Raw genomic sequence first — 16,058 nt, 5'->3', positions numbered from 1 at the left:
TTAAACAGCACAGCACAATAGTCCAATAGCTACACCATGCAATTATAAATGCAAATCTACCTAGTTTTTCTGTGACATCCCTCATTTCTTCACCTTCCGATGACAGTAAGAAATTTATGAGAAATGCTGTTCTTTGTTATGCTTCAGCGATATTATTAAATTACTGTGAAAGTGAAACAAATACATTTCTGCTATGTACTTGCACTGTTTTTTCTACTTTTAACCTACAATACATTTGTCTAACCAAGTAAAGTACTTTGCAATCCTAGCATTACATGTACAAGTGTATTTCCTTCATATTTTTTCATTTTATGATGCTTTAATTGTTCACAAGTAATAACATAGTTGATTAATTTTTATATTTGATGCTGCAATTATGTTTTGAAATCTAATTTGTGAGAATTGAGGTGGTACTTTAATACAAACACCACAGGCTTCTAAATTAAAAAACAAATGATCCCCTGGTCCCTCCTCCCCCACCACCCCATCCTCATCTCTTCAGCAGTTAGATAACGTTTCTGTTAGACTCATGTTTCTGCTGCACAAAGGTACAGACCTAAACCTGCCGTAATTTCCTTGTGAGATGATAAAATACAATTTCTGGCTGTGTCTCAGACAGAACTTCAGTTACAGTTTACTGACAGCCTACGCTTTTACAGACCAGAAAGTATAATTCTGTTTCTGGAGTGGTTCCTAAGACTGAGCACTTCCACTTAAGTTAGTGAAAGGCTGAGTTAAAGAAGTTTAATAACTGTTTGCCCCGATTTTACAGCAAAATAATTTCTGTATACTTTCAAGATTTTGGATGTACAAGAAAAAGGAATAAAATGGGCACAGCTAGCACTTCCCTCATTATCCCCACTTGAGTGAAATGGGCTTGCTCCTGAATCTCTTGGTTCTGTACTTTAAAAGCCTCTTCCTTCAGTGAGGCTTCACAGCAACTGTAAGTTCTCATTAGGCAACACCATGAATTGAGGTTAACAACAGGACCTAACATTGCCTTCCCAACCGATGCAGGATGCTACAGGAACTGATCATTGAAATACAAATTCAACAACCCCTATATGATCTAACTTTACACTCAGACTATCCAAAAAATGGCTTTTCTGAAATGAAGGAGAAGTCCAGACAGTAAGGCCATTATTTTGAGGATTCCTTGTGCTGCCCTGAAATCAAGTGCCTTCAGCCCCTTCAATTTACCTGGTAAATAAAAACTGTACATCTCCTTTAATACATGAAACTGAGGGCGTAACAATGCTTGTTCTGAGTGTCTATGCTGGACATGAATTTAGACTGGACGAAAATGAAGCCTGCTTTTTCTTTTAAATCCAAAGTCAGTAAGTGAGTCATGTTCCACATGTCCAGCTGTAGCCCTGCCTCTGACGGACACTGTGCCTGATTGGCTTTGCAGTCATCCCAGCAGACCACGGGTGTGCTCTTCAGGACTTAGGCAGCTGCCACATAAGACAATGGAAAACTCTGTCGTTTTATTAGCATAACAAACGCTGTAAGTGACTAACGCTACAAATTAGAACAGCAGCTCTTCAGATGGAGATCTCCAGATAAAACAATTTCTTTTCAATTGCCTAAGCCTGTCTCAAACATCTCTGCCTGCATTACCTATAGTAACCCTCCTTTTCAAGGTCGGTTGAACCAGGTAAGATTTTATTTACTTCAACTACATCTCCTTTTAGACTTGTTCCAGACATAAAGGTATTTTGATATATATATAATAATTTCTATTTCATCACAAAGCAAAAATCGCAGCACAAAATTAAAATTCAAAACTGTGTCTTATGGTTTATTGTTTTAATTAAAACAGACATGCCAAGAGTATTTTGCAATGATTACTCAAGGCTATCAGTTTAGAAGAGTTCTTGGTTGCCAAGTGCAAGACTCCTGCTTTGGATTTAAGTTGATACTGGCGTTCTGATTTGTAATTCTCACTTACATAAAGCAGACACTTCTAGACACTACAGTACACATGAGATAAAATCTTCACTCTGGAACCAAGTCTACGTTAAGCACCTGCCCATATATATATGTAACAAAGACGTATTTTCAAATAAGCTCTCTAAATAAATAGTGCACAATTACTTATCTTGATGTATCTATTTTAGGGAAATCTGTGGATGTGAAGGACAAGCAAATCACATAATTAAAGCTTCCTCTATTGCAGAAGTGCCTGGTGGAGAACATGATTCACAGAGAACAGAGAAAAGAAGGATGCATGGGAATGCATAGATTTTAACTTCATTTACAAGTTAAAAATTTTTCTCAGGTCTGATAAATAAATGGATAATCTTACTCCAAAGGACATTCTTTTTAGGGTGATGGCCAAAACTGGAATGACATTATGGTATCGTAAAGGTATAGAATTTTACAGATATGAATGAAACAAAGTGATCTTACGTTAGGCAAAGCTGTTTTCTAAATGTCACTGTGATTTGGTGACAATGTTTTTCTTATGCCGACTTCAGATCTAGTTCAGAAATTGTACTTGCAGATGCAGTTATGTTGTTGACTGCTTGCTCTTAAAGCAGGGGAAATTTGTATTCCAGATTACTGTAACTGCACTGTCCTTTGTTTGTGCAGTTCAGTGTTTTAAATCAGCTTTGGCCACACTCTCTGCCAATGTACATTACAGTAACTATATTTTGACTCCAGAAGTTCTATTCAAATTTTCACCATTTGGTGCTCAGAAACATCAACAGCAATGTTGTATTATCCCTACACATTTTTATTTCCTGAATTTTCTTTTATTACTGAAGACTAGCTACACAATGATACAATGCCCTCATCTCATTTTGAGGTTACCATCATCTCAACTAGAAAACTCTGTTATTTTCTTGATCCTCCGCATTTTGATTCAAAGTGACCTCATGAAGCACCTTGCTTAACATTCCATCCTATATCTTTTTACCAAGTTGAGTTCAGTCACACTAACAATACTTAAAGGGAAATGATTGAAGCACTCATAGTTTATGGTGCATTAGAAACCAAATCTCTTCTCGTAGGGAAGAGGAAGTTTTCCAAACAATGACTTGCAAAGGATCAAAGCTTTCTTGGTAGGGCTATAGATAAAATCTACATAACACCTTTCCTCCATAGGACAACTGCCATCACTCCTCTGCCTCCTGCATTATTCACCAGCACACAGGAAAAGACAGGAGTTGAACTACAAAATATTGAAAATACTAAGTACCGTAACTGCAATTAGTGGCTCTCAAAAACCAGCTAATTCAACATTTGCAACTCATGATCAAATTAAAGTGTACAGAACTGCTTAATCCCTTGGCTGCAAATAACTTCCTCAGATATTTAAATAACACATGTAGATTGCTTTCTTGTCAATCTCTCCTATAAATTGGAGATGGGTGCAGTGACTGAGAAGGAACGTGAGAACTCCCCGTTCTATAACCAGATAGAAGTTTTCTTCCATATTCACTTTGCAGTGCAATTGTATTTCCTTTACACAACTGTTACTTATGTTATAATTGATTTTACAAAATCATTCTCATTTTTGCAGTGGCTGGACACAGGGAAAAGAAGCAAAAGAGTTTGGATTTTTGTTTTGTTTTTCTTCAAAGCAAACAGAAAGAAGTTATGAATTTGAGCAGCCTAGACAAGAGGCAATGTCAGGCAGGATTTTCAACTAACTAGCAGACAATAAAAGAAGTGTAAATTCAGTATTTTTACTACTTTCTGAAAAGTTTCCCATTTCAAAGAAGACAAGAGTAAAGCAAAATAACTTCTTTTCCTATTATGTGCAAAAAGCAATACAGGATGTACAAGGACACCATGTGACAGATAACACAGTAAATAGAAATTTTCAGTTCCCCTTGAAGTTGCTAAATAGAGCTTAAAGACTAACTAGTAAAACAGATAAAAGAATGTAAAAGTAGACCACTGACAGCATAAACACACTGCTTATGTTTACTCCATTTCAAAGTACCTGCTTTAAAGAAATGGATATAAATTCTACCTCTCCTACCTGTTATCACTAAAATGTAGTGGTGGAGAGCACAGTGCAATCCAGCTGATGTCTCAGGTTTTTCAGCTGAGCTGGAATCACAGCTCTCAAAGTATTGTCATTCCAGAACAACACAGGGCATCCCTATTCTCTGCATTACCCAAAGAGCAATACATGCTTCCATACCCCACTGTCCCAATCATGTTTTATCCAGTTTTCCAAACAAGTGTGAAAAGCATTCCTTTTTCACATTACTGGAAGATGCCTTTTTGAAAGGACTGTCAGAGCATTCACGAATCGTGATGTGGACACCACTGCCTGACAACCTGTCTGCTTTAGAGACCACACTTCACATCACCACTGAGGAGCTGTAAGGACCTAAACTGTGTTTGAGACAGGCAAATGTGATTTTAAGACCACATAAGGACTTTGCCATGAGATAAGCACAGGATGCAGTGGCAGGGTGGCCTGGCTCCAGGCCTGGCACATCCTGGGTAATGCATCCAGACAAGGGCTCCCACTGTGGGAAACTGTGGAGCAGCAACTGCTTGTCCACATATTGCTGGGATCACCTCAAGCCCTCGTTTACAGCTTAATTTGGGCAGAGGCATCTCTCAATAACAGGATCGCAACAGAAGCAGCAAAAATTACAGAGGTAAGATAACCACACTGTTACATCAAGGGGAAGAAACTTCCCTGGAATTTACCAAAAACGAAAAACAAAAATTAGAGGGGAAAAAAAAATTAGAAGAAAACCTACAACTGAGTAAGTGAAGAATGATACATAATCAGCTTGGTTAGAATTTCTTTTGAAAGGAATTAGGCAAGGCTGCAAGAGTCAAAAAGGATTACCAGTCTTCTGATGTAACAATTATATTTTTACAGCTCGAAACAGAGAGGGAAAAAAGCTCCTAAATTTTGGAATATGCTTACTGCAGCTAATACATTTAGACTATATATGCACCAAAATCTTCCTAGATTCCAATCTATATCAGTACCAAAGTCCTGGGTTGGCATCTGTACTAAACAGTGCTGAACAGAATGGCATTAAAGCAGTAACTCTCCCCCTTAGCACCCTGCTTCCATCAGCAAGCACCCAGGTAGTCACTGTGACTCCAAGAAGCTTTCTCATGTATTTGAACTCACGTGTAAAAATCTTGCTCAGGTGAGTACAGTTGCAAGGTACAAGTGGAACAGCTTTGGCACAACAGAATATTGGAAATACTCACTTCATAGGCTCATTCAGGCATTTATCAGAAAAAAAATTACTTGATCTTAAGAGTCTGAAGAGTTGCCAAATGATCTGTGATATTTAGAATTGTAAAATAAAATCACAGAATACATTTGAGTTGGCAGGGACCTTTAAAGCCCATCTTATCCAATCCTTCTGCAATAAACAGAGACACCTAGATCAGGTTGCTCAGGTCCCCATCCAACACACCTTGAATGTCCCTAGGGATGGGGAATCCACAACTTCTCTGGACAACCTGTTCCAGTGTTTAACCACCTTCATTACAAAAACCTTCTTCCTTAGATCCAGTCTGAATTTACCTTCTTTCAGTTTAAAAACATTACCTCTTTTTGGTAATTAAAATATTTCTGACACAAAAAAGAGTTGTCAAATTAGTGTGTCTGCTTCATGACATAACAGGATCTGTACCTCAACACTTCAACAGCAAATAAATCTTTAAATAAAAATCAAAATCAGAAATGTGACAGCAGCTGAAGTACTAATGCACAAACCACCTTTAAATTGGCCAGCTCAGAGCACTGCATGTTGTCACAGCTATTCTGAACTGCAGGGCAGTCATATCCAAAGAAACTAATCAAAGTACATATGTACCAGCTTAACTTTAAATCTTTAAATAAAATGGTGCACCTGAGTTTCACTATAGTTTTTCCATGCACTAGTAGCACATTAATGGTTTTCTGTGTTTACATATGAACATCACACAGCAGCAGAACACTGTCTGCTCAGGGACACATGTGTCTTAGACACTTCTTTTTCCACACTGCCCCTTGTAGGCTGACTTTTCAGCTGAGCATTTGCCCAGTGAAGCTGAAGCTGAATTGATTTACAGCATAACATACAGTACCCTGGGCCATGCTTCCTCATAAGAACTTGAAATGGAAGTGAGGATTCCTCATGCCATTGCTCTGTGCCAGCAGCTGATTTATTTATATGCGAATTCAGATAGGAAGGACTAAAATTAGGACTCTGTAAGCAGAACTCGCTGTTCAAAATGTTCCAATTGTTTTAGCATCTGGGCACCTTAGAGAACAACTGACTGATGTATCACTATGGCAACACAAAGAGGCCTCAATAACTTCAACTATTAAGACAGAAAGAGGTTTTAAAGTCTTGTATTTCTACAAAATATAGCAAAGTTAATGCAACATCCTAGACAACATGGAGGGCTGAGAAGACAAAGTAAGGCAGAGCTCACATTTCTTATTTTTCACCCTGACATCACACTGATCATGTATTTCTCTGCCTCGGTGTCTGTTGTGGAGTGGAAAGACAAAAACCACAAAGGCATGCTCTGCCTCTTGCCAAATCCACCCCTGGTGAATATCTGAGGTAGGGATTTTGCCCAGTGCACAAGCAACGAGTCAGCAATTACCTGCATATCACTATGAAATGACTCCCTGATGAAATGGCTTGAGCTTCCAATAAAAAATACAGGGGAGGGAAATAAAATTAGCCTTTTATTCCTGCAATCCTGGTAAGATCTAATCACTGACAAAATGTCGTTTAGCTTTGCTGCTACCACTTCTGGCACCATTTGCTGCTTACAAAAAAAATACATTAAGCAAATACATTATTTAAAAACACTAAACAGCTTCTTTCTAAAACAAAATAACATCATTAATCAAATAGTACACAAGTAGTATTAAAAGCTTTTTTTTTTTTCTCTGCCCAGTCTTCACAGCTTCTTGAGTCCTAAAGCTCTTGGATATAATTTTACTGTGGCATACAAGATTATTTTAAATTATTTGTATCTGTTTAACATTTTATTATCATTAATATGCATTTTATCAGGTTTGGATTACACACTTTCTTATGTACCTTTAGAAAGCATTAGTTAGTCTAAACATACTCTGTCCCTGTAGGGTCTGAAGGCAGAAAATTCTCCCCACAGGACCTTGATGACTGACCACTGCTCATCATCACTGTGACAGGCATAGTTTTTAGACATGCAAGTCAAAACCATACGAATGAAGATAAGCATAAAAATCAAAGAATCAATGTTTTTTTCCCATATGAGTATCAATAACTATAATCCACACATGCAGACCACCTCATACCTGGAGTCTGCATTCCAGTTAATGGAACTCAACAAGTGTCAAGGGCATGTCTGCACTGGAGACAGATAACACTGGGATACTTACACACAGGAATTAGGATCTGTTTTGCTTCCATTAACTGGATATGAAGAAAACTACCTCCATGTGGGAAGCACAAGGTGAAATGGGAGATGTGAACAGTAGCTGATGTTTTGTTCGTAATGCTGGAGATTTTCTTGAAGCTGCATGCTTTCACCTCCCTACTATTAATTCGAAGGTTTCTACAAAATTTACTGAATTCCAGTTGCAAACTTTTTCAAGCAAGATGGTTCTGTTTCATCTCCAATGTACTTTTCAGAAATGTTGGTCTAAAAATACTAATACACGTATGCAGTTTCATATGCAGAAGTTCAAATACATTTAATCTATTTAAGCACAAGGTGGCTTCACATCGAAAGAATTCCAGAGCCACAGGTCGTATTTTTAAATATGAGTATCAAAAGAGTAGCAGAAGTTAGAGTGTGTTTCTGAGACCTCTGAGTGCTTAAGACAAGCTTTACTTGTGTCTGTGTTCTTAGAAGATATCACTAATCAGGTTGCAAAAAAAAAAATAAAAATAAAAACCCAAACACCAAAAATTGAGGAGGTGGCTTCATTCAGCACATGCTAAACAAATACCAGAGTTTCCTACTTTGAATTTGTAAGGGATTATTAAATGCTGAATCTCATCACAGTGGATGAAAAAGCCAATCAAACAACAGTGCAGGTTTGCCTTTTAGCAAAAAGAAGAAAAATTGTTCTGTGCTGCTTTGAGCTAACCAGAAAGGTTATTCTGGACTTCAGCACAGTATTTTGCAGCCCAGTGCCTTTCAAATCCCTTGGTATTCAGAGAGCCACACAACTGAATCACTACAACAATTAGATGCTAACAGCATTTCAGACAAGGCCTTTGCAGTAATACCTAGACAATAGGTAACATACTGTGTTAAATTTTGAGTACAGGTAAACTAGATGAAATGGGTTTATCACCACATTGAAAAAGATACCACAGTCAGATACAAACTTAAGTCATAGACAGATCTGTAGCAATATCATATCCCATCTAATCTACTCTAGTCCACCAGTGGTGTTTTGGATGTTTCAGTGGTTTTTGGGGATGTGAGGGGATGTTTTAATTTTCTTACAGTAATAGGCATGCAAGCCAGGACTCCACAGACAAGTCCAAAGCTAAATTTGTACATACCAAGAGAAGCAGAAAACTAAACATAAGTGGTAAGTACAGCAATGATGTTATCCACTGTCATGTTTTTTAATACCTTCCACATTTTAAAAGGCACAGACCCCAAGTTTGTGTTGTGATAAAGCCTTACAATTTTTTTTTTTCCTTTCTCTTCATGAGAAAAAAATTATTTCTACTCTCCAAGGATTCAATCATTAAGAAATAACCATCCTGCCTGGTATTGCAAGGCAAATGTTACTGTGCACTCTGTGGTTATGATTCTCATCTAATGCAAGATACCAAAATACAGTCTAATTAAGTAGACAGAATTTCCCTGGAAGAACACTACCACACTTTTGAAGATGCCATCATATTATCTATCACAGTGTTAAAATGGTCACTGGAAAATACTGAAATATCTCAGATGAGCTAAGCATTTACATATCATAAAAATCAAGTACTTGTAAGAATGAAAGGCCTATTTAAACAAAAAAAAATCACCTTGTCAAACCTGTTAAAAAGTCAGTATCTCAGAGTACACACGCCCATTCCCTCTATATATGTCATTACCAAAAGTCTTGGGAAAAAATGTAGGCTAATGAACAAAAGTAGCAGCTTAGCCTCAGGCCAGTTTCTTCTTTTGGAAACACCTATGAAAGCCCTGATGAAAGAGAAAGGAGGGAGTATATGCATATCCAGAAGAAGGAATCTGGCCAGTTGTTTAAACTGCACTTGTAAAAGCTTGTGTTATTTGAATAACTCACTGTTTGGACACATCAGGCATGATCATCTGTTCTTTTTTCCTTGTATCCACTGTCGTCTCTACAGGGGTAAGTACTACAGCAGCACATGAGACTATTGACTGGTATGAGTCCTCCCGGCACACTGCAAAGACAAAAAATATCAGTGTTAAACAGTGAACAGCTTCTACTTTAAGGGAGAAAAAAAAAAGAAACAATAGATTCGTGCTGTGATTAACACAAATGCAAATGATTAATCAGACTTCACTGTGGTCACATGCAATGGAAATGCCATTTTTTTTCACATTTCCTAACAGGCTTACTTTGCACTTTTTTTGCCACTGACTGATCATTCACTAAGTTTTACCTAGCACAAGATCTGCTGTCAGTCTACTCTAGCTCACTGGTGTGTCTGAATCCTAAAAGGACTTACATTTCATAAATGACACCAGAATATGATTCACTTCTTAGTTCTTTTTCATCACAGACTGAAAATAAGAGTGAGAATAATGGGTGGTTTCCAGGCAAACCTCCCACCTTCAAATATTTTAGACTTTGTAAGAAAATAGATTTGAAAAAATCTAATTAGTGATTTATTTTTCACCTTTTACTGTTATGACTCACTTTACTCCAAAAAGGCCAAATCCAAGTGGTCTAGAAGTGATAACTGATATACTGAGTCATGCTTTCTTTTAATAAAAATTGTATCTGTATTACTGTGCTGAATGTTGCAACTTAGACAATATTTAGAACTGGAAGAATGATCCCTGGCTCAATTAGCACTAATAAATGAATACCCAAAAGTTTCTGACCTCTGAAAGATAATTGTGTATGTTACAAGTCATACACATTCTTAAATTCTGAATTTTAAGTGCCACTAGTAATTCAGCTTTTAGCAGCGACCATTCCTACTGATTTTGAAGCTATAGATTTCCTTTACAGCCAAGGTATGCCTTTCCGAAAAAAATACAAGCTGGAATTAAGAGTTAGTTTTATTGAACAAAGCATGACAGCTTCTTATATTTGGTACTATAATGTATAATGTGGTGGCCTATGTTTAAAAAGAAAGACACACAGTATTTTATAACATACAGAACTATTTCATAGAGTGCACACAAGCACACAGATCCAATAACATCACCTGTAAAACCAGAATGACTGTGGCAACCTCTCAGCAATTCAAAACCAGAAAGAACACATTTCACAAGTACATACATTTATGCAAGATTGGTACAACTGGGAATTCTGAACTGTGACATTTATTTATTATTATTCCATTCTCCACAATCGTGTGCCTCCTTATTGCCCACAGACAACACGTCTTTGGCACAGCCTGTGCTCCCCTTACAAAAGAAGCAAAACTGGAGTAAAACTTCACTCACATTGCCCTGACTAGGTGAAGAAGAGCTAATTGTGCCATTTTACCCCGAGGGCACGAATTACCTTCAGCCCAAACCCAGCACACACCAACAGGACACACTGGTGCTCCACAAACCCCCTGAAACACTAACAGGAACAGGTCAGGGCCGGTTACTTCTACAAATGTCTTTTTTTGCTTTCTGAGCAGTTCTGAGCCATTCAGCAGGCAGCACAAATGGGTGAGCACAGGCAGCTGTCAGGAAGGAAACCTTTCAGGGAGTGCTTGTAATTGCATTTTATTCATCTGGTGTTGTCCAGTATTGTTTATGTTTGTATTTTAAATACTAATGTGCACACTGTGCTAAGTGACTAAGGCACCTAAGGTGACCAGTACTGACCACTACTGAAGCCTCACCTTCCCTATTTTTTTGGAACCAGCATTACTCAATCCTTCGTCACTATCATGGACACACATCTCCAAAACATGGTCATACACAAAGAGAACTTTCTATATTGACTACAGGCATGAAAGTAGGATTTGTGTTATAGCTTGATGCACAACAGATCAAGATGAAACTAATGCAAACTACAATGAACTAAAGAGACAACATAAGAAAAATGGAATGTTAGGTGATTTTACATCCTACTATATCATGTACAATCAGCAGACTACCTACCAGCATACATGATTCTGCTGGGTAGGCACCAAGTAATTTATAAAAAAGTATTTTCTCATTACAACCAGCAACTGAATAGGTGCAAATAAGAACATTTATGTCTCTTAGTCTCTTTATTTACAGTCAAACAATTGCAAAAAGATAGGCTTGTCATAGTGCACCACTGATATTCAGTACCTGAATTTTAACCAAAAACTGATAAAACAGGGAGCACAAAGGATGAAGCACATACATATTTTTCTTCAGAAGACCTGTTGTACTACTTGAATATCAAGTTATTACTTTAGAACTTGTAAAAGGTCTGGTGACAAGCATCACAGGGGAGGGTATGCCCTAGATCAGGCACTGTCCATCAGAGCAGATACAAAGAAAGATAAAAGAGGGAATCATGAGTAACAAAGAAGACACTGCTAATCTCCCACTCTTTACAGAAATTTCACGAATGAATTAAACTGTGAAATTGCTTTTGTTTAATAATAAATGCTACACAGGCATTGTAAAATCCCCTAATTTACAGCTGAAGACAAACCCAGTGGTCATCCAGTGATTGGAGCTCATGGAATTTATTATCCCCCCTATTCCAAACAGCAGTACTCTTTGGTCTCGCTTTTGAAAACCACTACAATTCCTCCTTTTTATCTCAAGTCTCTGTGCACAGTCATAAGTCATTATGGGACAGTATAATTAACTAAAATGTCATGAAATAGCAATGGCACAGCAGCAAGTAATTCTCACCTACTGAAGTGTATGCTCTTACTATCTGTTCGTAACATGCATTAAAATAATGAGAACATGCTTGAATACGGACTCTCAATTTTAACACTGATGGGGATGGACATTGTTTTACTTTAGATTGTTTGCATTTTACATTCCAAACTCAACTCTTAAGTGTAGCTTCATTTCTACACCTTCATTTTTTAATCTACAAGTGGCTTACATTACCCCAAAAAAGACTATTCGTGATGTCTACATGCTGTACTCTTTATGAATCAAAGTCTGTTCGAGCCTCAAAACATCACAAATATCAGAAAAACAATTATTCTAAGGGATTCTTCCTTTTAATCATGAATCCTCTCACACGTCCAACTCGCTCCTTAACATCCAGAAAGGACTTAAAAATTTAGCCTTCCCACATGAATCAGTAAGGAAAGCAGAATTTTCAGTCATCTGAGCTAGTGCTTGGCAAAGCCATCAATGTAATCAGCTGGCTCAGCCTATTACATTATTCCTGATGCATACCTCCAGAAGGGTGGAAAAAACTGCACAAGCTACCAACAAGGGGAACAATCAGCCAATTTCACACTACCTGTAGCAGTTTCTTTAAGAAACTAACATTTAGTATGTCAGAATGTGTTATACAGTGAATACCTTCAGAAAAAAAAAGCAATTTGCATGCAAGTGAGATGGTATTTTTCAGTCCTTTATTCGCAATTCAACCATTACATGAACAAGCTAAGATTTGCAGTGAAATAACACAATTGGAGGAACATTGCTACTATGTGTTACTCTATGTTAAAGAAACATATTTTTCTCAGTGAAACAAAAGACACTGCCTACCAATTACAAGTCATGCAAAGGAGAACACTACAGAAAGGGAAAACAATCTAAGTTCACAGACTACTATTCTAAAGATCTGTACTACTTTTCAAGCTGCACAGTTTCTCCCCAGATCCTTCAGTTTAATGACACATACAGCTTGTTTTCTTCCATCGCCAAGTGTTTTAAAAGTACCCCATACATTTATCACTAAGAGTGCTGGCTTGGCTTTACCCTAGCTGGTTTAAGCAGTCCCAGAACATCACTCACTATCAAAACAGATCTTTACATCTGGAGAAGAAAAACAATAGCGCTTTTTTTCCCTTTGCTGTTTCTTTCAAGAACAATGAGAATGACTAATTAAACATTTTTCTTCTACTTTGAACCAATCAGTGAAAAAATTTTAATTCCCTAAATAGTAGGACAGTAGAAAGCCTTCAACAGCTACTGAATAGAATGCGTTTCTCCAGAGAATAAAAAGATTTTTAAGCTCTAGGGATGTCATTTACATCACCTATTTCGAACACTTAATTGTACACCCTTCCCCCCCCCCTTTTTTTTTAATTGAGGAGAAAGAAAATCTGGTTATCACTGCTTGCTATCAAAAAAAAAGTCTCCCTTGACACAAGATGCAAGATGAAATTAGCAGCAAGTACTACCTGCTTAGAGAAAACAGAAGGGAAATGTTCATAAGCAGTGTGCAATGAAGCATATGGGAATTATGACACAGGGACATGAAAACAGTGAAGTATTTCTAGGTTTCAGAAAGCTGGGCACTTATCCTGACAACTCAAAGTATTTACATTTATGCCTATGAAGTTTAAAATTATCAGCTCTCATCATTCAAGAGACAGATCAAGTCTGGAAACAGACGTTGTTTTGTACCAAAAACCCTTCTGCTTTGGTCAAAAGCTAGGCAAGCAGCCAGGAGCACGGAAAGCACTGAATTCTTTACCCTGAAATGTCTATCAGCTGCCACTGTAGGAGACAGGGGACTAGAGCATGAGGGAGCAACATCCGGATCCCAAGTATCCAATCCCACATCCCTTTTACTATTGAAGGCCAGGCGTTGTTTTAATAACTCTGGAACACCAATTCTCAGTGCAGGCATTTACATCTTGGCACGTGTTTTCCTAAATGTCTCTCTCCCATGAAAAGGCTCAGGAAATGAGCCACCCTCTGAGGTGCTCTAAGCAAAGGACAAGGAAGAGCTGCAAAATATCTAACCCCTATACAGATTCTTCAGATAAGGGAAATTCAGGACAAAGAACTGCTATAATTAAAACAGAGATTTTGCTCAAACAAACAAAAAAACAAACCCCAAACACACCAACCAACCAAAAAGGAAGAGTGGATACACTGTAAATTCCTTTAGTAGATTAGAACAAGTGAAGAGCTGAGGAAAGAAAGAGAACATTTAAAACACACAGGTCAAGCTATTTTGCCAGGAAAGCTGCTGACGTTAGAAACAGCACGTAAGAAAGGATCTTGAAATCCAGTCTATTAATTCTGGTATGTCCAGGAAGAACTGTGATTAACCACGATGCTAATCCCTTCCTGACTGCACAGATATGTCCTCTGATAGTCCTGGGCCACTCAGAGAGCTCAGAAAAGAACCAGGGTTCTGACTTGTCTCTCCATCAACCCCAAACATCACCTGCATGAAACACTTCAGCAAAACCACATGTATGAATTCAGATCCATATCCTCTTTCTCAACCCCAGAAACACAATAAAGTCTTTTACTACTTTGTTATTAAACCCTAAAGCCCAAGGAGACTTTCAGTCTCTAAAGCAACACAAAAGGTCAAGGTACCTTGTGTGAAAGCTATTTTTGCCCATCTACTTATATTAAAAAAAAAAAAGCACCTAGTATTAAAAAATAATATTAAAAAAGCCTAATTTTCCTGCTGCTTGATTCTAGATTTGATGATGGTCTTTGGAGAAAAAAGGAAACTAAATGGATCTCTATTTTTTATTTGTTCAACAGTTATTCTAGGGCCTCTTGTCCTTTAGAAACAGCTACATTTCACAATATTGGCCAAGCGAATACTTAAAAGAATGTGTGTATATGCTCACAGTCCCCAAAGGGTTTGCTGTAATAATTTTGCAATAAAACCACAGGCCCAGTTCTTAAACACAACATAGTCACAAGCAGAAATTTTGTAATAGCAACAATTACAGGCCCATTATGGGCAAATGAATTACTTTCTATCAGGTTCTTATGTTTCACGGCTCTTTTACAGTATTCACAAAGGCTGCACACACATATCTGCTTTTTGCTGTCTACACTGGTATGCTCTCTCACACCAGCAATTCTGCAGTGAGTATCTGCACCCTTGCTTTTGTATCCTAAGTTTGTTGTCACAAACCACTGTGATAATACAGAGTAAGAGCCACAAGTGAAATTTGGGTCTGGTGACTTGTACTCCATGCATAAGAAATTAAACTGTAATTTTCCAATGTTCATGCCTAATGGAATGCTGATGTTAGCTCTGATCCTGAATGAAAGGGTATACCCTGATCACCTAAGGACCCTAGGGACATGGTAAGTCATGGAAACACCGATTCCTAAAATAATCACATATAGGTAATGACAATACTGGTGGCACACTTCTTGCATATTTTCTGTTAACTCCACTGTATTGAGAGAACGACTGTAGTTTGGTGTTGGGGAAGATGAAACAGAAAAGCATTGTAAATATGATTGCCTGACAAAAGATTTTGGGAATATGAAAACTACAGGCAACATCGAAATGAAAGCCACTTTTGAAATACTAGGTCTTAGTTACTGAACAACTAGAAAACAATGGTATGGCCACTGAAGATAATCCCCTCTTGATGGAACAATACCCTCTGCTTGCAAACAGGTCCAAGGGTCAGAGCAGACCCTACTAGCTCAGCAGAAGGGGTCCAAAGAGTAGTTTTTAGAAGTTAAGATGTAACACTCTATGGTAATATAAGAACTCTTATAGGCTGTATGTAAATGCTATAGGATTTGTATCTTGTATTAGATTGGTTAGTGACAATTAGAATATTCAGTACAGAAGATGATTTATTGTATTGTAACCAGGACTTCACCACTCCACTCTACTTACTCCCTTACCCACTTACTCTCTTACTTACCTCCTCTTCGCTTACTCCACCCTTACTCTTACACTTACACTCTTGCTCTCTTGGGCCTGCTCCGAGCTGCGGCTGGCAGCTCTAAGCAGTGCCCCTGTACCCACACCCTCTGCAATAAACCGCATGTTCCAAGATCTGACT

General features: G+C 37.8%; 1 protein-coding gene across 6 annotated transcripts in view; it reads right to left on the bottom strand.

Annotated features, from left to right (window-relative positions):
- CCSER1 (coiled-coil serine rich protein 1) overlaps positions 1 to 16,058 on the bottom strand; it is a 562,152-nt gene that overhangs the window by 457,315 nt on the left and 88,779 nt on the right. For all 6 annotated transcript variants that reach the window (XM_017744239.1, XM_017744243.1, XM_017744241.1 and 3 more), the window contains exon 4: positions 9,245 to 9,365. In XM_017744239.1, coding sequence (XP_017599728.1) covers positions 9,245 to 9,365 — 121 coding nt within the window. The remainder of the gene's footprint in view (positions 1 to 9,244; positions 9,366 to 16,058) is intronic.

Source organism: Corvus brachyrhynchos, unplaced genomic scaffold (assembly GCF_000691975.1).
Source record: "Corvus brachyrhynchos isolate BGI_N302 unplaced genomic scaffold, ASM69197v1 scaffold229, whole genome shotgun sequence".
In the NCBI taxonomy this organism is placed as follows: domain Eukaryota; kingdom Metazoa; phylum Chordata; class Aves; order Passeriformes; family Corvidae; genus Corvus; species Corvus brachyrhynchos.
Note: the sequence above shows the minus strand (reverse complement) of the source record. Positions and strands in the feature narration are given on the sequence as shown.